The sequence below is a fragment of the Lonchura striata genome, chromosome 14, assembly GCF_046129695.1.
Source record: "Lonchura striata isolate bLonStr1 chromosome 14, bLonStr1.mat, whole genome shotgun sequence".
NCBI lineage: Eukaryota > Metazoa > Chordata > Aves > Passeriformes > Estrildidae > Lonchura > Lonchura striata.
In genome coordinates this window covers 15,784,450-15,809,322 of record NC_134616.1, presented here as the reverse complement: position 1 = coordinate 15,809,322, position 24,873 = coordinate 15,784,450, and the positions used below count along the sequence as shown (strand labels likewise).

General features: G+C 50.9%; 1 protein-coding gene across 1 annotated transcript in view; it reads left to right on the top strand.

Moving 5' to 3' along the window:
- The window catches only part of LOC110477959 (exocyst complex component 1), a 33,492-nt gene that overhangs the window by 402 nt on the left and 8,217 nt on the right, over positions 1-24,873 (top strand). The window contains exons 2-9 of the mRNA XM_077786624.1: positions 41-110; positions 17,085-17,163; positions 18,387-18,571; positions 20,996-21,223; positions 21,901-22,033; positions 22,346-22,455; positions 23,148-23,288; positions 23,555-23,648. Of these exons, the coding sequence (XP_077642750.1) occupies positions 41-110; positions 17,085-17,163; positions 18,387-18,571; positions 20,996-21,223; positions 21,901-22,033; positions 22,346-22,455; positions 23,148-23,288; positions 23,555-23,648 (1,040 nt within the window). The remainder of the gene's footprint in view (positions 1-40; positions 111-17,084; positions 17,164-18,386; positions 18,572-20,995; positions 21,224-21,900; positions 22,034-22,345; positions 22,456-23,147; positions 23,289-23,554; positions 23,649-24,873) is intronic.

Sequence of the window (24,873 nt, the reverse complement as noted above, 5' to 3'; positions counted from 1 at the left end):
TCCCCAGGACCGCCTTTCCCCCGCCTCCCTCCGCCTCCAGCCGACCAGCCCCCACCGTCCCCGCATCCCCCGTGCCCGCGTCCCCCATCCCCGCATCCTGCCCGCTCTGGGTACCGGCCGGGACTCACCGGGGAATCCCTTGCCATCGACTGGGGATGCCGCGGGGCTGGTAAAAAAGGAGGGAGAGGGACTTGTAACGCAGCCAGATGGTGCCAGGACAAGGGGAAGAGTTTTAAGTGAAAAGAATGGGGATTTAGGTGGGGTACTGGGAAGAAACTCACCCCTCTGAGGGTGGGCAGGCACAGGGTGCACAGAGAAACTGTGGCTGCCCCTGGATCCCTGGGAATATCCAAGGCCAGGCTGGGGCTTGGAGCATCCTGGGATGGTGAAAGGTCTCCCTGCCCATGGCTGGGGGTCAGATGGCTTTGAGGTTCCTTCCAACCCAAACCATTCAATGGTTCCACAATTCCAAACCCAGCCAAACAGCTGGGTTACAGCAGCCAAACTCTTGCTATTCCTTGGATGATTTTATATTGTTGAGCTGGAGGGACTGGAATGCCCTTTCCCAAGGTAGGAATGACACCAGTGGGATCATAAGGAGCTTAGGCTGCTGTGGCAGCCTTTTTGTCCAGGCTGGAAAAACCAAGCAAGGAAAGAGAATTCAGCTCTTTTTAGTTTACTTGAAAATTCCAGTTCATGTAAACTCAGGAAAGTATGACAACTCCAAACAGCATCCCAATATTTACACGTTTCCTGGAATCCTTTCCATCGGAAGTCCAGTGAAGCTTAAATTCCAACATTCTCTGACAGCAGAGCTGGCCTGAGTTCATCCACGAATTTTTGTCGGTGTTAAATTTTTTACGAGCAGAAGATGCGATTTCTTCTTCTCCTACAAATTAAATCCCTGAGTCTGGGCACCCACGTCCAAGGAATTTTTCTGTTTGGGTTTCTCCGTGTTGTTTTCTTGTATCTCAGGGCTGTTCGATTATTTTCCCATAAATTGCAGGAACTGTGCCTGGATATTTTGTGGGATATATTTATAGAGGGAGGAGAGTTATAAATGAGACCAGTTTGTTGGATGGATGGATGGATGGATGGATGGATGGGGGATGGATGGATGGATGGATGGATGGATGGATGGATGGATGGATGGATGAGTGGATGGATGGATGGATGGATGGATGGATGGATGGATGGATAGATTACAGAGATTGGCTCAAAAGATACTTGAAGTATCTTTTAAATTGGCCTGGGGGGAAAATTTAGCCACCATGAGCCTGTTTGATTTTTGGGATTGGGATGAAATCCAGTATGGTTTTGACCCACTTTTCTGGAGGTCCGATCCAATGTAGCTGCAAGTTCATCAAAGAATTCCCAGGGAATTTTCAGCTCTGTTGGCTCACAACTCCCTGTCTCGGGGAGACACCGTCACCCAGCCATGATCCAAGTTACTGCTCCAGCCCAGGGCCTCCATCCTGGGCAGCTGTGCCAGGGCTCAGCAATGAAGACATTTTTCCTCAAATCCAATTTAAACTGATTTACTCTGTAGGCGGTGCTGGGAGAGTTGGGATGGGAGCCCAGGACAGGCCCAGTGACAGGAGCAATGATGGCACTTCCCGTTCTTTTTTCCCTTTCCCTTTTCCCAGTTGCCTCTGTGCTTTTTCCTCACATGCCTGAGGCTCAGCGGGGACAAAAATTGCACCCAAATTGGTGCAAATCCTCCCATGAGCTGATGTGGAAATCATGGAAACCACCTGGGCCAATGCTAATGTGTCCAAAGGCAACAGGGAATGGGATCTCCAGGGAAGGGGAAGATGTTTGGCACCATGGAAGCGACCAGGGGGCCTGGAAACTCAAGAGAAGTTGCCAGGAGGTTTTATAAAGCAGCTTTTGCAAGTTCTTCCAAGAAGACTGGAGCAGGAATTTGGGTCCCTCTCTGGCTTTAAAGACTTTATCAACCACAAGAGTGGCAGATGATTCATCCCCATCCCAAGAGAAGGCAGGGAAGGGTTTTATGAGAGTTTGTTTGTGTCCACTCTGAGATTCCACAGAGCGATTGTGAGCAAGGCCCTGGAGTCACTTCCTGGCTGCTATTCCCATGTTTTCCAAGCTTGGACACAAATCCCTTCACCCCACAGTGCCTCATCCTCCTCATGCCCCTCCAGAGAGTCCAGCCCGCTCCCCAGCACTGCTAAAACCCACTTGTGCTGCCCCAAAACTCCTTGAAATATCCTTAAATTTGCATTTTTAAGGATCGAGGAGTGTCAGCTGGAAGTGAGATGCAAATGTTTCCATTGCCTGATTTTTCCTCAGCTAAAAAAGTCCAAAATATAATAAATCAACTGTAAGCCATGCTGGGATGAGTATCCTGTGGCACATCACATTGCAGGGATGTTATCCCAGAGCACTGATGCTGCTCCATCCATTCCTTGTCCAGAGATAACCAAGGGAATTGCCTGTGGAGGCAGGAATATTTACCAGAGGGAAAAAACCCTCATTCCTGGATGTCAGAAGGGTCCACACTGAGGTTCAGATTCCTCGGTGCCACGGCCATGATTCACGAGCCAGGACTGGAGGCAGGAATCTTTCATCCTTAAACAAAGTGGAGCTAAAAAGTCCTAAAAAGGCAACAGAATCCCTGAGTGCCAGGCTCCTGTGGGGCACAGAATTATTTTTAGGACATTTGGGGCACTGAATTATTTTTAGGACATTTGGGGCACTGAATTATTTTTAATCCCTTCAGGGTCTTCTGGCTGTATGTCCATCAGTGGGAAAATCCCCCTTTGCAGCATCCATGCTCCTCTTGGTGCTCCCAGCTCTGTCTCCCTCTTCCCCATCCTTCATTCTCCGCCCGTGCAGGGTTTTCCTCTCTGGGGTTAATTAAAACCCGACTGTGTGCAGGGTTTTCCTCTCTGGGGTTAATTAAAACCCCACTGTGTGCAGGGTTTTCCTCTGTGGGGTTAATAAAACCCCACTGTTGGGTTTGGGGTGAGAAGAGCTCACGCCTGAAGGGGCTCTCAGCCTTGAATGAGCGCCGTGCAGGGTCCCAACTTCCCAAAATTCAGCAGGAAACTCCCCCCAGCATCCCTAAAGCCCATCTTTTTCTCTTTTCCACCCGGAGCTGCCAGGTCTGCCGGCAGCACGGAGCTGTGAGCTCCTGAGGCTGAGGAGAGGCGACAGGAGCGATGTCCCCAGTGTGGCTGTGCCACCCCCGTGCTCTCCCTGCGCCTCCACGAAGCTCCTGCAAGCTCCAGCTGCTGCCAGCTTCTATAAAAGGGGTTAATCTGCTTCTGCCCGGAGCTCGGGTGGCTTTGCAGCCCTGGGGACGCAGTGGCCACACCGGTGTGACCCCAGCAGAGTCGGGACTCCTTCAATAATTCAGCCACACGTCGGGTCTGGGCCGCTTTTAGCAGCGGCCGCCGCCTCGCGCCGCGGTTGTTGCGGCCTTTTGGTGACAGATCGGGTTGGACAAGGCAGGAAAAAGGCTCTGATCAGTGGTGCTCTTTAATTGGCTCCTCATTAGGGGGGTTCAGCCGGCCGAGATGCCCAGGAGAGCGCAGGGAGGTGAGGGTATCGCCGGCCAGGGGCTATGTACAAATCACGAACGGGACAGGACTGCTGTGGCATGCAGTCTCATTCCATGGTTATGACAATGGGAAGATGCCAGCAGCTCACATCCAGGCAACAGACCAAGAACTTAATGTTACAACTTACTTTATAAGCTTTTTGACCAGTCACACAAAGCAAAAGCACATTGACAGTAGTTCTATCCAATCACTGTAAGCACACGTACCTTTGGTTAAAACAACGCTGGCTTTTTTTGAATACAATACTTGCTTGTAAGCCTCAAGATACAATGCACAGAGCTCCATTACTAAGCTTAGACCTTCCTAACATCACACCAGATGTACTTTTCTGCAACTTAGGAAGTTATTCTACCCAAGCGTTAATACACAGACCATTGTTCTATTTGTCCTTTCTTTCTACTTCTTGTATAGTTTTTCTACTGACAAATCTCATAGCTACTGCTTAGCTCTAATCACCATCCTGCTGTCTCTGAGGCCTGCCTTTTGCAAGGTGCCCAAACCCCTCTGATTTTAAGGAATCCCACAGAGGTCAGGGCTGGAAACCCCTCCTGAAGGAGCCACAGCTTGAGGGCATCACCACGGGAGGGTTTCCTGGCATGCTCTGATGGGACTGGAACTGTCACCACCAGGATGATGGAAATGCTGTGTCAGGGACCTGCTTCCATCCTGGATTTGCCCAGAGAAACAAAGGAGTGTCCATCCATCTCATCTCATCTCATCCCTGGATGGACACTTTGGAACTGCTCGTCCCTGAAGCAGAGATGTCTCACCCAGACACTTCCTTGTGGCCTCTTCCAAGTTGGGCAATTAAAATCCTGATTAAGGAGCACAGACACCTCTGGATTTCAGGCCAGAACTGTCAGCTGGAGCAGGGTTGGGAATATTTCAGCCCCAGAAGGAAAGGGGTGAGGAATGGCCTGGCCAGAGCAGGAACATCTCCTGAAGAGCAGCGCGGAGCCAGAGGGACGAGGGGCACCAAGGCCTCCCAGTTTCTCTGCCAGCATTCTGGAGGATTTTATTCCTCCAAGGGAATTCTCCCAGGAGGAGAATTCTGAATTCTGAATTCTCTTCCCAGAACAGGAGAACCCAGTGATCCAACCTTTCCCTGAAGCAGGTCCCATGGTCTTTTCCTTCTCACTCCCACATGGATCCTTGGGTCCTCTGCAGGATCCAGGGAAAGCTCCAGCAAACAAAAATCAATGGGTTAAAAAAAATCTTGTGAAAATCCCAGAGGATTTCTGGGATGTGGATCATCCACACAGTGAGCTGGGAACAGCCCAGCTCCCAGGCTCCCCACAAACACTCGGGTTTCCACTCAGGGAGGATTTATTCCGGTGCTGTTCAGTAAGACCCAGCTGAGATGGGATAAGAAGAAGGGAGGAGGTGGCAGGTGGGTGACAGGAGGGACCTGTGGGGGCCTGGTGCAGCCAGTCTGTTCCTCAGGCTCTGCCAAGGCACTGCCCTGGCACGAAGGTGCCAGCTGGCTGCCAGAGCCAGCCTGGGAATGCTGCTGGGGCAGGACAGGGAGCAGGGGGATCTGGCTGGGCAGCAAGGAATCCCCCAGAGCAAAGCCAGGCGTGCCCTCCCCTCGCTCTCCTGCAAATGGGAGGGATTCAGCTTCCTGGATTCCAGATTTCCCAGTTTCAGGAGAGTGCTGGGATCCTTCTCTTCTTCACTCATTTCCCCCCAGGAAGGGTTTCCCAGCATTGGAAAGGTCATTCCAGGGCGGTGGTGGAGTCACATCCCTGGGGGGATTTCGAGGCCCTGTGGATGTGGCACTTGGGGACGTGGGTCAGAGCTGGAGGAATGGTTGGGTTTGATGGTCCCAGAGAGCTTTTGCAGGCTCAGGGATTCTGTGATGTCCAGCCCAAATGGGTCCATGGCTTGTCCTTCCCACTCCTTCCCATGCCACCCTCACCCTCCAGCGCAGAGTCCCTGTCCCTGTGTCCCCTGGAGCTCTTTCCCAGTGTCCCAGCAGGTCAAGGACGAGTCCAAGGCCACCTCCAGCTGGGGCCAGCCCAGCCAGAACTGGAGCTGTGCTGGGAACATCAATTCCAGCCCTGCTGGCCCTGCAGGGAGGGGGTCACTGCCCGCATCTGCAGCTGGCCAGGGACAGGCCCAGGAGCACCAGTGTCACTTTGCCAGCCAGGGGTGGATTTTGGAAGGCACATCCCTACCCCAGCACTGTGCCAGGGAAATTTGCTGGCCCATTTCCCTGGCCATGAGCCCCATGTGCCTCATGACTCGGAGAGATCCAGCCGTGCCAGCGCTCCCAGGGACACAGGGCTGGGGAGGGAGCATTCCTTGTGCTTGGAAGGGGCTTTGGAGCACAGCCCCCATCTCCCTGGATCAGCTCCTCAGACCCCGGCCCAGTTTGGGATAACTCTTCCCCTGAGGGTGGTTTGGAAGAGCAGAGCCCTGCTGAACCTGGCACAGGGATGGAGCTCTGGAGCTTCCTGAATCTGGGAGTACAGAGCTTCCCTCTGGCTGCTCTGGCAGGTCTGGGACCCTGGCAGGGGTCAGGAACCTCCCTGGACAGAGCCCCCAGAGACACTGGCTGTGATCTCTGGCCATGGAAAAGAGTTTTCAATCTTACAGGATTAATTACAAGCTCTGAGTGTTTGATATCAGTAATAATTAAATGCGCCACAGGTGCAAAAGTAAAATTTAGGATTCTAGATTAGGGGTCCAGAGGGGACAAGATGGAGGAAATTGGGTGTGCCTTGTCCTTTTTCTCCTTCTTCATGCCCTCCATGTTTCACTGTGGTGTTGGCATTTTTCTGTTGGTTCAGGCTGGGGACACACTGTCCAACGTAGGTGACAGATATTGGCACGTTCTTGTAAATGCAGCCCAGGGAGTTTCTGGTATTTAATGTTTGTAACATCCCACTGAGGGCAGAGCCCCACACGCTGCCCTGCAGGACAGAGCTGGGCAGGGCAGCAGAACATATTATAAATAAGCAAAAATAAACAACCTTAAAAACGAACACAGACAATTTACAACTTCTTCTTTGGCAGTGGGACTAAAAAACAAAAGCTTTCTACAATCTCAGAATCATCAATACCACAAATTCCAACAACTGAATGGACAATTTATCCTGTCAAACTTGAGAGAAGGATCAAAAATCCTCAAATCCTGGTTGGGAGGGGGCCTTAAAGCCCATCTCATTCCAAGGGACCCCCCTTGGAAGGTTGGAGGTGACAGTGACTGAGCTGTGCTGCTGTCCCCGAGTGGCTCCAGGCCAGTGCCAGGAGGGGTCAGGGACTTCAGCCCTGCCCTGAGTGACAAAGTGACATTTCACACGTGCTGGGCACTCCCAGGGGAGTTCTCTGCCAGTTCTTCCTGGCCCCCAGCTCCCTGAGCCTGCCTGGCTCCCCCTTCTCCTGCCAGGAGTGTTTGGAAGTGGGGCAAGGAATAATTTTTGGAGAAATGTCTCCCAACTTCCCTCCCTAGTGTTTCCCTCCACCGGGAGGAGCAGTGCAGGGATTTGGGATCTTGGTGGATGTGGAGTCTTCCCAAGGGCTTTCATTCCCAGCAGAGCTTGGATTTGGCCCTGGATGAGTTTTCCTGGAGGATCTGCAGCATCTCCCCCGGCAGGCTGTGCTCCCTCCATCCTGCCAGTGCCAGTGGTGTCTGTGACAAGGGACAGGATGAGAGGAAACAGCCTCAGGTTGTGCCAGAGGAGCTCCAGCTTGGATATGAGAGAGGATTTCTCCAAGAAAAGCTCGTCCAGCCCCGGCGTTCCCATCCCTTCAGGGATTTCACAGCCCTGCGGGTGTGGCACTTGGGGACAGGGCTTAGGGGTGGCCTTGGCAGAGTTAATGGCTGAAGCTGGAGCCATCATTCCAATTTATCTAAAGAGTCAAGGAGCAAAACCCATGGAATTCCAGCTGATCAGCTCCTGTGGGATTCCCAGATGACAGGAAAATTCAGATGAGTCCCACTTTTCCCTGTGTCCAATTGTCTTTCCCCTTCCCCCCAGATATAATTAAATTCAATTAATCTGATTATCTGTACAGTCTATCAGAAAAAGAAATCTTAATAGCCTGCTCAATGTGATGAATTAATAGATATTAATTAGAATTCATTGCATTTATCACCATCTCACTGGGCTGGAACTCTGAAAACATTGGGGGAAAGAGGGAAAATTCTCATTTTTAGTTTATAATTCATGTTGGAGCAAACCTTTATCTCATCTGGACGTGTGTCACACAAAGTTCTAACCCTTGTGACACCCAGGTGAGGACACACACCCACACCAAAAAGAGGGCCATAAATGGCTGTGGGGTCACCTGGAAGGGGTCACCTGGAAGTGGTCACAGGACCTGGCAGGGATGGCCCAGGAGCAGGCAGAGCCTTTCCGTGATTCCCAGCACCCTCTAGTGGGATCTCCACCTCTGGAGCATCCCAAAAAACCACCGAGCATCCCAAAAAACCAACGAGCATCCCAAAAACCACCGAGCATCCCAAAAACCTGGCACAGACGGGAGGATGAGGGTGTGTGGCCCTGTCACCCACCAGTGGCTCGGGATCCACTCCAGGGCTGCTCACACAGGAAGGGGAAGGTCCCTGCGGCCTCAGGAGCTTTTCCAGAAGAAGGGATAGCCCTGGAATTGTCCACACTGCAAAAATCAGGGCCCCACGGTGCCCCAGGAGCCAAATCCCTCCTGTCCCCTCTGCCTCTGCTCCCTGGGATGGTCAATGGAGACAGGGATCAGATCAGAGCACCCCAGGAATGCTCTGGGATCAAAGAGCCCCCCAAAATCTGGGGTGGAGCCAGGGTAGTTCTCCAGACAGTACAGGGGATCAGCCACAGGGTTCCAGGGTGGGAGATCCCAAATGTTGCAGCTTCCCTGCATCCCTGGGTACGTTTCCTTTCTGGCTGCAGAGTAAAAAACCTGGGGGAATGGAAAATCATCCTGTGGGAATTTGCCATTAAAGGATGCGAGGCAAAACTCGTTCCTACTCTTCCCCCTGAAACAAAGCAGTGCCTTCTTGGCCTGATTTATTTTAGAATGGAAAATGGAATTGTGGAATGGTTGGGATGGGAAGGGACTTAGGTTAGAGACTGGCAGGGGTGTGTGTTCAATTCCCATCTGCCAGAGCTGGGGCAGTTCTCTGCTGTTCTTTGGGCAGTTTTCTTCATCTCTCCCACAGCCAATCCTGCCTCCAGGAGATCTCTTCTGCTTATGGGCCATTAATTATTAATTATCTCCTGTTCATGGCCACTGAGTGTCCCTGCATGGCTGAGAAAATTCCATCATCCCATGGGGAGATGCTGCACCCAGGGGAGGAGCCAAACATTCCTACCTGGATCCAATCTGACCTGGGAACAGCACAGCAGCCTTTGCCCCCTGCATTCCCAGAGGAGCAGCTTCCTTCCCCCTGCATTCCCAGAGGAGCCCAGGCCCATCTCCCCCAGCCCTGGAGCTCCAGAGGAAAACTCCCCCCTTGTGCAGATCCTGCTCCAGCAGAAGCACAGCTGGCACTGCAGGAGGCTGAGCCCCCCTGGGATGGGGCTGAGCCACCTCCCTGACCCACAGGGGACAGGGCATGTTCTGATTCTGTCAGGGGTTTGTTCTCTTTTTTTTCTTCTATTGCATTTGTATTTTTCATTTTCCTAATAAAGAACTGTCATTCCCACTCCCATATCTTTGCCTGAGAGCCCCTTAATTTCAAAATTATAATAATTCAGAGGGAGGGACTTTACATTTTCCATTTCAAGGGAGGCTCCTGCTTTCCTTAGCAGAACCTGTCTGTTCAAACCAAGACAGGACTTTAGAGCTCATCCCATCCCTCCCCTGCCATGGCAGGGACTCCTCCTGCTCTCCCAGGCTGCTCCAAGCCCCAGTGTCCAGCCCCTGCCAGGGATCCAGGGGCAGCCCCAGCCCATTTTCCTGACTAGACCTGGATGTGATCTTCCAGAGCAGAGCCCTCCTGGGTTATCCTTTGGAACACTCCAGCCAGTTTTCCTAAACTGTTGGAGCCATTTTTTCAGCTGGAATCCTGAGGCTGTGGCTTCCCCAGGGCAATTCCACTTGACCTAAAAAGCTGCTGCTTTGTGTGTTTTAAAGCTTTGCCTCTTCATTTGCAGAGTGTCTTTTGTCCCCAAGCCCTGAGTCGGGGGACAAATAATGCCTGGGGACTTTATGGGATATGGAACAGAACAAACGGCTGCTCCTAAAATATTTTCTACTTTCCATAAATCTTCCTTCTGCTGCTGTATCCTTTCCTAACATGAAGCACCTCAGAACCCAGGGGAAAAAAAAAAATGATTGGTGAGGTTTTATAATCCCAGGTGTGATTCCTGTGTGGCAAAGATGAGAGGGAAAAATTTTTTTCTAGGTCTGCACATCCAGATGCCACTGGGCTGCTGCCTCCAGCCCTCATCTCCAGGAGAAGGGATGGGAGAGGAGCAAGGCCAGGTCACGCCTCATCCATCTCCTGGCAGGGAGCTGCTTCCTGACCCGATTCCCATTTCCAGCTGCCTCCAGGCTGTTGCTCCACAGCCTGGGAGGAATCCCCCACCAGTGGCTTCTCTGCAGTCCTGCTCCTCACGGAGGGATGGGCAGGAGAGCTGCAGGGCTTGGGAATCCGGGAATGTCAGGAGAAGTTAATGGGAGCCTTTGTGCTATCCCAGTTTGAGTTTGTGGATCTTATGATCATGGAAAGGTTTGGCTTTGGGAAGGTGTGGGAATCCAGAGCTTCCCTCTGGCTGCCCTGGCAGGTCTGGGACCCTGGCAGGGGTCAGGAACCCCCCTGGACAGAGCCCCCAGAGACACTGGCTGTGATCTCTGTCCATGGAAAAGAGTTTTCAATCGCACAGGATCAATTACAAGCTCTGAGTGTTTGATATCAGTAATAATTAAATGCGCCACAGGTGCAAAAGTAAAATTTAGGATTCTAGATGAGGGGTCCAAAGGGGACAAGATGGAGGAAATTGGGTGTGCCTTGTCCTTTTTCTCCTTCTTCATGCCCTCCATGTGTCACTGTGGTGTTGGCATTTTTCTGTTGGTTCAGGCTGGGGACACACTGTCCAACGTAGGTGACAGATATTGGCACGTTCTTGTAAATGCAGCTCAGGGAGTTTCTGGTATTTAATGTTTGTCACATCCCACTGAGGGCAGAGCCCCACACGCTGCCCTGCAGGACAGAGCTGGGCAGGGCAGCAGAACATGTTAGAGAGAAACAGAATGAACAACCTGGAAACCAGCACAGACCAATTATGGCTTCTGCTTTGGCAGCGGGACTGACAGACAGAGACTTTCTACAATCTCAAAATCATCAATAGCACAGATTCCGACAGGAAGGAACCTTAAATCTAATCTATTTAATCTGTTTCCACCCTCCCAACTTTTCAGAGCTCTCTGCAAGGTGGTTTCACCCAGAAAAGGCCATTTCTCCATGTTCCCATGGGTTCTACAAATTTCTCCCTAGAAAAATGAAGCGGGAACACCTCCAATCCCAAACTCTGCTCACTGCCAGCGGGGAAGAGGGGAGAAATCATCTTTCCTGGGATGCAGCTCCAGCACAGGGCCTGGGTGTGTCTCTGTGTGCAGGAAAGCAGATGGAGAGCTGAGAACAAAGAGCCCCCCTTGAACTCAGTGAGGCTCAGAGCACGCGAGCAGAGCAAGAAAATCTTCATGAAAAATGAACGAAGAGCAGGCGGCTGCCAGGAGATGAAGCTCCCGGAGTTATCTGGGGCATGAAGAAACCCAGCAGGCCAGAAAAATGTGAGTGGAGAGCAGCGGAGGTGAAAAGCGAGGCTTTATGTTTAATTAATCACCCTGGAATGGAGGAGTCCTGCTGGGGACAGCGGGGACGTGCCAGGCCTGGCTGTGCCACCGGGTCCCCACTGGTGCCACTGGCTCCTGATGTCCTGTTGGAACCCTGGGTGCTGAGAATTTCGGATTTTCTGTGCTGCCAGGCACTGACCCCCAGGAGAACTCTGCATTGACCTGAGGCCATGGAGAAGGCTTCCAAAATGGAATGACAGAACTGGGATTGTGGGGGTGGAGTTTGAATAGAAGTGTGTGACATCACAGGGTGGGAAACTTAGAGTTTAAGGGCTTAGAATATAGAAATATATATAAGGCAAGATGGAGGTTTTAGGGCAGAGGCTGCTCCTTCTTCTCCTTCTCCTTCTCCTTCTCCTTCTCCTTCTCCTTCTCCTTCTCCTTCTCCTTCTCCTTCTCCTTCTCCTTCTCCTTCTCCTTCTCCTTCTCCTTCTCCTTCTCCTTCTCCTTCTCCTTCTCCTTCTCTTCTCCTTCTCCTTCTCCTTCTCCTTCTCCATGGGTTTGGGTGGTTTTGTGTAATTGGATAAAAAAGTCCACATTGTGGGCCATGGGTGGTTGGTTATTGGGTTAAAAGTAAAAAGAATTTAAGTGCAATTTGTTAATTAGACAGTTTATCCTTAAAAGGTAGAGATAGAGATAGGGCTCCATTTTTAGGTTGTTAGAGTGAAGTGCTGTAGAACTCACAGCGTGTGAAAGCATAATATAGATAAAAATTAATAAGCATTGAGTCTGAACAAAAAATACCATCTTGTGCATTTAATATAGATATAATATATATATTTCATGCATGTAGTATAGATACATAAGTATAATATAGATAAAAACTAATAAGCATCTGAGTGAGTCCAAACAAAAAATACCATTTTGTGCATTTAATATAGATATATTTTAATATATATATTTCATGCATGTAATATAGGTATATAAGTATAATATAGATAAAAACTAATAAGCATCTGAGTGAGTCCAAACAAAAAATACCATCTCGTGCATTTAATCCCAACCCTAGCAAAAAAAACAACAAACAAACAACAAAACAAACAAAAAACCCCCTAAAAAAAAAAAAAAGAACACCGCCCCCCCCAAAAAAAGAAAGCCAACCAAAAACCAAAAACTCCACAATGTCCCATTCAGTTTTCCCTTTTCCCTGATTTTTTTGGATGATCTGGATCAGTGGAGTCTGTGCTTTTTAATGCTGAACATCCACACAAGAACCCACAGGAGGAGGCAGTGCCAGGGCTGGGGGGGTTGGCATGTCTGGGATTTTCCTGCCTTTGGCACCAGGAGGAGAATTTTAAAAGGAGGATAAAGAAAAAAAGAAAGAAAGAAAAATCCCAACCAAATCCCCCCTGGAGCTGCAGTTCTGTGCTTGTTGGGGGACAGGTGAGCTCAGATGGAGGAACCATTTCTCTCTGAAAAGATTGACAATTTTAAACCAAGAAGTAGGAAATAGAGGTGATTTAAACCCTGTTTCACTCTTTTTTAACAGAGAAATAAGAAATGGAGGTAATTTAACCCTGATGTTGACTGTTTTTAACAAAACAAGGAGGAAATGAAGGGGGATTTAACCCTGATTTTGACTCTTTACCCAAACAAAGAGGAAATGAAGGGAGATTTAACCCTGATTTTGACTCTTTACCCAAACAAAGAGGAAATGAAGGGGGATTTCACTTTGCTTTGCTTTTCTCCCTCTGCAGCTCTGATGCTCGTCCTGCACCTGGGGATTTCCTGCCCTGGCCTCAGCTCAGGGCTTTGCTCAGGTCCTTCAGGCTTCCTGTTTTGCTCTCAGGGCTTTCATTTCACCCACAAATCATTTCCTGTTCTGAGGCTCCCTGGGACTGATCCTCTCCATTTCTGCTCCTCTGGTAAATCTTTGCCCTCCCTTCCCTTTCCCAAAGTCCTTTTCCCTTTTCCCTTTTCCCTTTTCCCTTTTCCCTTTTCCCTTTTCCCTTTTCCCAGCAGCTGGGTGGGTGATGGGGGAAGCTCAGGAGCTTTCCCTGACATCTTTAAGTCTCTCAGGTTGTCTCTGGATGCTGGGGGGGTGTGGTGGGGGCTGTGATCCTGCTCTGCTGCCGACAGCTTTTCAATTCCAGCCACGGGAAGTGTCAAGCCTCCCGAATTAACTCATCCAGCAGCATGGAGCCCTCTATTACTCTGCCTTTCCATCATTTTCCTGGAGTTCAAGTGCTGCTCTAAATGAATTAGTGTTGGGAAATGGGGGTGTGGGGGGGAAATGCCTCTGGAGAGACTGAAAACCTGACAGGAATGGAGGAACCCGGGTAACCCAGAAAGGTTCAGAGAGATGTGGTGCTGACAGAATCATTTTAGCTGTAAATTACTTTTTATTTGGGGAGGTCACAGGCATGGTAGGAGTTTTTAATAATTGGGGATGTGATTCCAAGCTCGTTGAATGTGTGGCTGAGCTGAGGGATTAACCAGGAGGGAGCTTTTGAGGGGTTCATTGCTTTCAGTTCACTGCAGAGCCACAAATTCAACAACAGATTCCTCCTCCCAAACATTCCTAGTGCCTGTTATTATTATTATTATTATTATTATTATTATTATTATTATTATTATTATTATTATTTTCCTGCAGTCTGTATTTTTATTTACCACTGGTTGTCACTCAAATATTTGCAAAACCTGATATTGCAGTTGCAGCCACTGGGTTTTCCCCTCCCCATGCCGCTCAGAGGCTGTGAAAGGACGGCTGGGGGTCTCCAAGGGTTTATCCAGGACCTACAGGCCTTGGATTGCAGGGAATCCTGATATTGCTGGCTCTGCTGGGAATGGGGAAGCACCCCAATAACATCTCCCATGGTAGGGGTTTGGAAGGAGAGGAGCTTTAGGGTGTCTTCCAACCCATCTTCCTGAGACCTGGCAGCCACAGAATTCCAGAGCGGTTTGGTTGGGAAGGGACCTTAAAGCCCATCCCATTTCCCCCTTGCCAAGGGCAGGGAACCTTCCAGAGCCCAGGCTGCTCCAACACTTCCAGGGATGGGGCAGCCAGAGCTTGAATGGATCTCTCTCCATCCTGGTTGTGTTTGGCAGGGAGAAGCCCCCTGTGTCCAAGATGTTGAGGGGATGCTGAGGGGTTTCCTTCCCTCCTGGATCATCCATCTCTAATTTAGGAAAGTCAGGCTGCCCAAACACCTGACCTGGCCAAATACCTCAGCGTGGCTTAGAGGTCACAGTGGTGCTCACTCAAGGGCTGGGCTTGATTTTGGAGTGGTTTTCCAAGCCTATTCCATGATTCCCTGCTGAAGCATGGACACAGCTTCCATGGAAGGCCCAGGAGCTCTGGAGCTGTCTGCAGCAGCCCGGGGAGGCTGCAGAGCTCTGCTCCTCTCTGGCCACCAGCGCTGGCAGGACACAGCCAGGCCCATCTGGCCATGGGGAAAAAGCTCCTTGACAGACAACTCCATAAGGGATTTAAAGATTGGATTTACTGAAAGAGGGATTATGGAGGGCTGGAGTCAGTGGGAATTTGTGCCTTTAGGGTGACGTTAAGGTGTTGAGGAAATGCAGCTTGGATCAGGTTCTCTCTTTCTGCTGCTGGTGCTGGCAGAGCATCGTTGAAGTTGGGATAATGAGGGTTTTTATTAATGGGAATGTTCCAGAGGCTTTGGCAACACGCCTGGGGTTTCAGAAATGTGAAAATAAATGGGAAAAGGAGCAGCTTCCCAGTTTTACATCCAGAACAAATGAAGTACAGCATGGGTGGCAGGAAAAATCCCAATGCAGGCACCAGATCTGCTCCAATCCCTCATTATCTCACATTTCCCACACACAAGGAGATCAGGAGCTCCCACCACACCTGAGAAGTCCTTTATCAGGTGAACCTGGCTCCTGCAACTGCTTGGGCTCCTCAGGAATTCAGAGATACCTGCTGTATTTTCAGCCTTTCCCTCTCATTTGACATCCCATGGGATAAACCGATCATACTGATCTTAAATATTGGTGTGTTTTTGCCCACCTCCTGCTGGGAGGCAGAGAGAGAACCTGGTTCTCCTTCCTGTGATTCCCAGCCTGCATTCCTTCCCCCATTGCTCCTGTTGTGCTGTGATGTCCTTTAGCTCAGGCAGCTCTTTGCCTTCCCAGATGTATTTTTAGATTGCAGCCTCGTCTCCTTTCACCTTCCTGCTGGCAGGATGAGCAGGATGACCTCTCCACATCCTCCTCTGATGGTGCCAGGACACAGGAATGGCTCCCACTGCCAGGGGGCAGGGCTGGATGGGATATTGGGAATGAGGAATTGCTCCCTGGGAGGGTGGGCAGGCCCTGGCACAGGTGCCCAGAGCAGCTGGGGCTGCCCCTGGATCCCTGAAGTGCCCAAGGCTGAGTTGGACAGACCCTGGATAGTGGAAAGTGTTGGAACAAAATGGGCTTTAAGGTCCCTTCCATCCCAAACAATTCCTGGATTCTCTGATTGTCTCTTCCCCTCACCAGGCCTGGAGCCTCTTCCTCACCCATTCCTGTCTCCCTGCCAGCCAGAATGATTCCTCTCATCCCTCAAATGGGACCCCCTCAGCAGCTGGAATTCCAACCAGGATTTTCTTGGCACCAGCAAATGCTGACAGGTCTAGCCCTGCTAAAGCTCCAGCTGCCTTGACCAAAACATCATGAATATTCATGAGGTGATTAATTAATGCCTCCTTGCTTTAATAGCTCCTCATGAAATTCTGTGTCATCTCAGGGGCTGGCACCCGTGTGGAAGTGTCACTTGAAGGTATTTTGGAGCAACCTGGCCAGGGGTGAACACGTTTGAGGACTGCAGTGACCCCAATCAGCTCCCCACGGCTGTGACGGTGATTAGTACCCATAATTAGAAATTCTCCAGGAGGGTCAGGCAGTGCTGCAGAGCTGGGATGGTGCAGGAAGGAATTTCCAGCTGTGGGCTATTCCAAGTTCAGCATCCTCCATTGTTCTTTGCATTTACATGAAGTTTAGTGGCAAAACTGCACCTCCTGTGGCTGGAGATGCCCTCCAGGAGACAGCATCAAGAGGGAACAGGGAGATGGAAACATTTGTATGGATGGAAACAACATGGGAAATGCCAAGAGTGTTTCCTCCCCATCCATTTTCCTTCCCCTGCCAGAATACGGGATATCCAGATTATCCACACTGCCTCCAGAGGCATTCCAGGGCTGAGCTCGTGGCAGACTTCCTGGGGTTTCTTTGGGTATTTCCAGCCTGGAGTGAAGAGAGCTTTGAGATTCCAGTGGGATGGGGATTGCAGAGGGAATATCTGCAGTGGGGGTGGGGTGGGTGCTGGATTTATCCCAAATTTTTACCTCCAGTTGCTCACCCTTTCCCACTCAGCACTTCCAGCTCATTCCCGCAGGATGCTGGAAGTGCCAATGCTCTGAATTATCCCGAAAACCACCAGAGGAGAGCAGGGACAGCAGCTCCTTCAAGGGCTGTTAAACACAGGGCTGTGCATCCAACCTCCAGCTCAGGGAGCTGCTGGATCATGGGATCCTGGAAGCTGCCAGGGAATCCTGGAGGCACCAGAACTCCAGGCTTGCTTTTGATCCCAAACATCTGCCACTAGCCACTGTCAAAACTCATCACTCATCCCCCAGAACAGCAGGGAAAGGTGAAGGGGTTCTATAACGTGGAATTAGATGAGAAGTGCTTGACCAGGACTGGTTGAACCATGTTAATTGATGTGTTAATTACCTGTGGTATTAGGTATAGGCCAGCTTAGACTTTGAGCTTCACTCGGAGAAGTTTTACAAGTGGACCTCCAGCAGCTTGGAGAAGAAAACCTTCCTCAGTGCTTGTGGAAGCTGAACCAGCGCTGTCCCCGGTGTGAACATCCCCTCGGGTGCAGTGGAAGGTAATTAATGAATTAATTAATTAATTAATGGCCTTGTCACACTTGGAGCACTCTGAGCTTTTCGCAGTGTCCCCATTGGTGAAAAGTGAATAAATTCAGGCAGTGAATGAGGGTGGTGGGACAGGGTGAGGTGGTATCTGGAGAGGGGAGCAGCAGGAGCTGGGTTTGGTGCCTGGTGGCACAGCCATCAATTTATCCATGGGTACACAGAGCCAGGCTGGGAATAAAAACAATTTATCTCATTTCCAGGAGTCTCTGGTTTGGGGAGGTGAGGGTTGGTAACACCGGGGCAGGAGCCTGGTGACATCCCCTCATCAAGAAATAAATACATCTGTGAATACAAAGTGTATTTTTTATATGCATTATTTGTACGTATATTTAACTCTACAGCAGACGACTCTCAGTCCATTTCATAGAAAAACACGGGTTTGGGTTGGAAGAGGCCTCAAGGACCATGGACAGGATCAGCTCCCACTGTCCCAGGCTGCTCCGAGCCCCAGTGTCCAGCCTGGCCTTGGGCACTGCCAAGTTTCCATGGGAATGGGTGCCAGGGCATCCCCACCCTCAATATCAAACCCTTCTTCCTCATGTCTAATTTAAATCAGAGAAGTTCCTAATTTAAATTGAGCTGTTTCTTCACTTCTGGAATTTGTCCCAGCTTTGTGTGACACATCAGGATGGCTCAGCACAAAATCCTGGAGACATGAGCCAGGAAAATCCCAACCCAACCCAAACCAACCCAACCCAACCCAGACCAACCCAACCCAGACCAACCCAACCCAGACCAACTCAACCCAAACCAACCCAACACAACCCAACCCAACCCAGACCAAGCCAAGCCAAGCCAAGTCAAGCCAACCCAGACCAACCCAACCCAACCCAACCCAACCCAACCCAGACCAACCCAACCCAGACCAACCCAACACAACCCAACCCAACCCAACCCAGACCAAGCCAAGCCAAGCCAAGACAAGCCAAGCCAACCCAACCCAACCCCCATGTCTGTTTTGTCCCTCTTGCAAAGCTGACCCTTTATCCCACACTCATCTTTCTTTGCCCCATTCCGTGGTCTCATTCCACCTGTTGGGATTCACCCCTAATTTGAGCAGGGCTGCTGAAATGACCTCACCGAAAGGCTCTGGCCATGCCCACCCCCACAGGGATGCAGCGGCCCCAGGAGCACGGGCAGGAGGCCGAGCTGCAGGAGGGGCTGAGCGCGTTCCAGGAGGTGACCCCGGAGGAGGCCACGGCCGTGCTGGCGCTGCTGGAGGAGCACGAGCCCCTGCTGAACCACTCCGTGGCCTTCGCAGAGCACCTGGGCCAGGAGCTGCAGGGGCTGGAGGAGGTACGGAGCCACGGAGGTGCCTGGAAGGAGGGACTGAGCCCCTGGGAATCAGCAGCTCTTCCCTGCGCTCTGAGAGAAATTCCAGGAGGAATGGGAATAGGAAGGGTCTGACTGTGGGGCACTGGGGTGTGGGGTGCTCTGGGGCTGGCTGAGGAAAGGCAAGGGGCAAAAGGGGTCCCTAAAGAAGGAAAAGCAGGATCCAGGGGATTGAAAGGCAGGGGGGAAATGAAACAGAGGTGGAAGGAGAGTGAAAAGAAAAATATAAACCAGTAAGAAGGGGCAGTGGGAAAGGCACAGGATATTTCCAGAATTCCCTGTGAGGATGGGGAGACCCTGGCACAGGGTGCCCAGAGCAGTTGGGGCTGCCCCTGGATCCCTGGAATTGCCCAAGGCCAGGTTGGATGGGGCTTGGAGAAGCCTGGGATAGTGGGAGGTGGTGGAACAAAATGGGCTTTAAGGTCCCTTCCATCCCAAACCCTTCCAGGATTCTGTGGTTTTCCATAGATTTGGAAGGGAAAGGGAGGAAATGAAACCGAGGAGCTCAAGGGTCCTCTGGAAGAGGATCCTTCAGTATCCCTGGCTCCCATCACTGGGTGGATGGAACTGGATGGGCTTTAAGCTTCTTTCCAACCCCACCCATTCCATGACTTTTGAAGTCAGTAAAACTCAGTAGCTTTACTGACTCCATTTGTGTTGCTGTGATTTATTGCATTTCTGCAGAGGAAATTTCTCCTTTAAGTGCTGGAACAAAAAACCTGGGAAAGTTGCTCTGAGCATTTATCTTCTGCTAAAATATCTGGGTTTTTATGGTTGGTAGCTGAGGAAAAAGGGGGGAAAAAGAAGCCAAAGGAAATATCCTAAACCATACAAAAAACCACAAACCCTAAATTGAACCTCCTTTAGCTGCAGAGTTTGCAGTATTCCCATATATGATTTATTACAATTGGAAGTTAATCTGGAAGCCCAAACTCCTGAGGTTTGTTCCTGCCAGCTCCTGGCAAGGAATTCAGGCACTTTGTGACAGTTCCAATCTGTAAAACACCCTGGGAGAGCAACAAATACATCTTTATTAAGTTTCTTGAGATGAAAGGCACCGTTGAATACATTATTTTAATGCCCTCTAATGAATAAATGTGACTTCCCTCTAATACAAATTAATTAATGAGCATTTCCATTTCCGAGCCTTAATCTCCAATATTAAATGTTATTAATCCCAGCAAGTTAGACCAGCACATGCATCCATTTAAATGTTTTCCCCACATCCCAGTGATAGCACTTTGGCTTTCTCTCCCATATTAATCACCCTCCTCTAACCCAGCTGTTCTGGGAATCACAGAAATCCCTGCACTGGCAGCAAGGAAAAGTTGATTTCTCCAAAGGGAAGGACGGCACGGCCGGGACACCGGGAGGCCAAAAGCTCTTATTTGGACATTGATATTCCTCCAGAATTCCAGGATCCTAACATATGTGGAACTGCAGGCAGCTCCCAGCAGCCCTGTGCTGTAGCTGGATGATATTCCTGTTCCTGGAGCCTCTGGAGAGCCCTTTCCATCAGCACTGTCCCATCAGTGTCACCGGGGATGCTCCCCGTGGTGACAGCCTGAAGGAGGGGCAGAAACAGGCATGGGGGAGGCTGCTGGCTCTAATTAGAGAACAATTAATAAATGGGAAGCTCTGGGCAGAGCTGGTGGGATGGGATGGAGTCCCTGGGTGTGTCAGGGAAGCAGAATTTGGAGCATGGCTGGTGCTTTTGGAGATGAGAGTGCATAGTTAGAGAGGCTGGGAGACCTGGGGATGTCTCAGAGCCCTGCCAGGGCCTGAGGGAGTCTGGGAGAGCTGGAGAAGGGGCTGGGGACAGGGGATGGAGGGACAGGACACAGGGATGGAGTCAGAAACCTGACACCCTGAGGAGTCAGGGTGTTGGGAATAGTCCAGTTAAATGGTGGCAGCTCCTCCTGGAGTGGCAGATGAAATGCTGCTGGAGCAGGGATCTGGAGAAGGGTGGAGTTTTCTCTGAAGGTCTGGTGATGGAGGAGTTGGGCCTGGTCTTCCTCTGGGGATCCAGCAGAGAAGAAGCTGCTTCTCTGGGAATCCAGTGAAGTGGCTGCCAGTGTCCCAAAAAATGCTGATTTTATGCAGGTAGGAATGCTTGGCTCCTCCCTCTGGGTGGAGCATCTCACCATGGGATGATGGAACTCTACTGGTCATGCAGGGAGTCATTAATGGCCCATTAACAGAAGATATCTCCCCGAGGGAGACATTGTTCATGGAAGAGATAAGAAAGCTGCCCAACCTCCAACAGATGGCAATAGAACACATGCTTATCTTACCAGCCAGGACAGGGTGACAGACAGGACATTTGACCCCGGGATGGTGCCACATCCCCTGCCAAGCTCTGAATCCCTCTGCTCCTGCTTCCCACAGGCCAACCTCCGGGCCATCATCTCCTCGGAGCAGCAGGTGGCCCAGCTGCTGAGCGCCCTTGACGAGGCCCTGGCCGAGGTGGGCAGGGTGGAGGAGACCCTGCGGGTCTGTGATGAGCTGCTGGAGGCTGTGAGGCAGCAGATGGAGCACATCCACCGGGACAGCTCCCTGCTGCACCGCCTCGCTTCCAACAGGACCAGGCTGATGGATGAGATCGTGTTCCTCACGGTGCGTGGCTGTGCAAGGACATTAATCTTCAGCTGGTGAATCTGCTGGGAAAAACCTCCAGGGAATTTTAAACACTGAAAGCTCTAATTGTCTGCAAGGGTTACGGAGCTCCTCTGGCTGGGAAATGGGGGATGGAGATGTGAGGTAAGGATGGACAGAGAAGAGCTGGGATGTGCAGGACCCTCACCATGGCCCAGAGGGGTCTCTGAAAGTCCTTTTCCAGGGCAGGATTAGGAATGACAAAGCTGATTAGTGATTTAATAGCCAATAATAATGGCCTGGTAATAGTAAACCAGCAATTAATGAACTAATTAATTAGTTTGCAACACCAGGCCTACCTTGGCCACCACTGCAGCTGCTCCTGTGCAGAACATTGGTTTTCATGGGGATTTCCATGGATTTCCTGACAGACACAGCGGCTGCTGCCGAGGGCAGCCCTCGGCTGTTCCAGCCAGCAGCATTCCCAGAGGGAAGGGAAGGGAAGGGAAGGGAAGGGAAGGGAAGGGAAGGGAAGGGAAGGGAAGGGAAGGGAAGGGAAGGGAAGGGAAGGGAAGGGAAGGGAAGGGAAGGGAAGGGAAGGGAAGGGAAGGGAAGGGAAGGGAAGGGAAGGGAAGGGAAGGGAAGGGAAGGATGAGGGCTGGCTGTGTTTGCAGCTGCCCTCTCTGGCTGTGTTGCAGAGCCAGCTGCAGCTGAGCCAGGAGCACCACACCGCCCTGAGCCGGGCAGATCTGTCCAGCCCCGCCGCCATCAGAGCCTGCACGGCTGCAGCACAGGCTCTGTCCTCCTGCATGGACCTTCCCATCCATCCCAGTGAGTAGTTTCTGGATTCCTGGAAGTGTGCAGGGACTTGATCCTGGCAGGAAATCCCAAGTTTTCCTTGTGGTGGGACTGGGTGTGTCTCCTTGCTGAGGTCAGACTCACGGATTATTTTTATTTTTTAAATTTTATTTTCCACTCCTTGTCTGTATTTCCTTGGTACCACAGGAAAGCTTTTGCCCCTTCATCAGCTTTTGAGTAGATTTATCTCAGAGTTCTGTCTGAGTTCCCAGTTTTCTTATGGATGTGGGTCTGCAACTCCCTTGGATCCCCTCAAATCCCAAATTATCCTTTTCTCCCCCCAAGGCTACCGGAAGCTGCAGGCAGTGGCTGAGCAGCTGATCCTGTTTGAAACCCTCAAGCAGAACTTTGAGAGCGCCTTCATCCACCACATCACCAACATCTTCGAGCTGCAGGTGGGCTCCACTCTTCATGGTAGCCTTAAATCCTGGGAAATTGGAATCTTCTGGGGAAGTTGGGCCAGTGGTGCAGGGGATTCCGCTGGGGCAGGATTTTGCCAGATTGTCTCTTCAAAGACATCTTCCCCTTGCCATTGCCCCTCAGTCCTCAGGTTAATTTTTTGGGGATGTAGAAATCCATGTTCCCCAAATCCCTCTGGTGACATTCTTTAGGTCCTTAGGTCTGGAGATTTTTCACTTAGGTTTTCTTATTTTATTTTGGGGGTTGTTGATCTGTTTGTAAGCTAAAATCCCAGGGTAAACCCGAGTTCCGTGATCCTTTCATTAACACCTTCCAGTAATGATCTGGCAGTTTAAAAGATTTGATGGACAAGACCCCTGTGGGCAGCAATCCCAGAGATTTCCTTCCACGGAAAGGAGCAATTCCCAAATCCTTACTTCCTTACATCCTTAGTGTTTGGTTTCAAGCAGTGGTTCTGAGAAGGGAACTGGGAAGGAGCTGTGGGAGTTCCATCCATGGAGATTTGCAAACCTTGGCTGGGCACAGCCCTGAGCAAACTTTTCCTTCTGGATCTACTCCAAACCTGCCCCACTCCAATCCCACCTGCACAAGTCTGTGGGTGCAGTGTCCCAGCAGATTTTCCAGGCTGTTTTTTGTGATTCTTTTCCTGTCTTTTCTCTCCCTTTAGGGCAATTCCCAGGCCCCTGCTCTGGGTCACTCCGTGGCTGTCCCAAGCCATGGACCCCACCACGAGGAGCTGCTGCCCTACACCCCCCTGATGGCCTGGCTGAAGAACACCAGCCCTGCTCTGTTCTGGGACCTCCCCAAGGTATGGCTGAAACCCTCCACAAGCACTGCAAACCATTCCCTGGGGACAGGCAGCTCCAGCTGGGAGCTCCTGGTGGGACATGGCTCTCACCAAAGCTGTGAGGCACCTGAGCTTCCAGAGTTTTGTCCTTCTGGGAATGTCCAGCCAACCTGGAGCTCTGTGCCTGGCAGGAAGCTGGGGGGTGGCAGAGCTGTGTTGAAGTGAAAGGTCTGAAATGATCAAATTTGGATGTTTTGCCCTTTCCTGGCCTTTTCTCCCCATTCCAGGTCTATTCCCAGAACCTTGGCAGACTCTACGAGCGGGAAATCAAAGCTCTTTTTGAACAGGCCAAGATGTCCCTGTCAGGAAGAAGAAAAGGAAGTGAGTGATTCAAAATCTGCCCTCTGTGCTGCTGGGCAGGGTTTGTTGGCACCCAGGGATGGTGACAGTCACCTCCAGCACAGGTGGCTCCCCCAGGCTTGCCCCAGGACTTTATTTCTTGGGTCTGCAGGTGGCAGAGTGGGAAAAGCCAACTCTGCTCCACACCAGGCAGTGTTTGTGAGATGAATTCCCCACTTTTGTTCAGCTGCTTCTCAGGGCTGGAGCTTTTGTTCCCTTCCCTGTGCAGGGCTCAGGAATGATGCACTGGTGGCTGGGATTGTGTTCCAAGGAGCCACAGGGGAGACAGGGGGATGTAGCAGAGCCTGGAAAACAAAACCTGTTGTCAGCTCCCTTCTCCCTGCTCTCAAAGATTCCCACTCCACCATTATCTCCTAAAAAAGCCAACCAGGTTTTCTCTTCCCTTGCCTTCACCTGCTCCAAGGGCTGGAGCTCCTCTCCCGTGAGGACACACTGAGGGATCTGGGGTTGTTCAGCCTGGGGAAGGCTCCAGAAGACCCTTCCCCATCCCTGGAAGTGTTCCAGACCACGTCAGACAGGCTTGGAGCAACCTGGGATAGTGAGTGGAAGGTGTCCCTGCTGGTGGCAGGGGTGGAGTAAGGTGATTTTTTGGTCACCCCCAGCTCAGAGCATTCCGTGATTTTATGATGCTATAAAGCCTGGTCCTTATTTCAAGCAAGATTCCTCAGACTTTCCCCTGCAGGGGGAAGCCTGTCCCAGGAGACTGAGGGAATTCACAGCAATATTTCTGGAATGATTTCACAGTGAGCTGACTGCGAGGCCGTGTTGTCCCAAGGTGCTCGTTTCCACCAAAATCGCTGGGTCTGACTCAAAATATTCCAGTCAGGTGTTTCTGAAGATAAAAAGAGAAACTGATCTGTCTCCACTGAGATTTTTTTATGGCCCACAAGTCATATTTTCCCTCAGCAAAACAAAGGGCTGTAATGGAAATTTCCAGGCCAGTTTGGCCCAGTTTGAAGGTCAGGCTGTTGTGTTTTGTCCATCAGAGTCAGCACTTCCAGCTCTGCACTTCCTTCATCACTGATGTCTAGATCCCAAGCCAGGGGATGGCGCTGAAGGGAGGGAATGGGGTTGGTGGCTCTCACTTTTGGGGTTCCTCACACCCAAAACATCCCCACCACCCCCTCCAGCTCCTCCTGCCCAGCATCACTTCCCCTGGGAAAGTCACTCAGCTGCTGGGAAAACA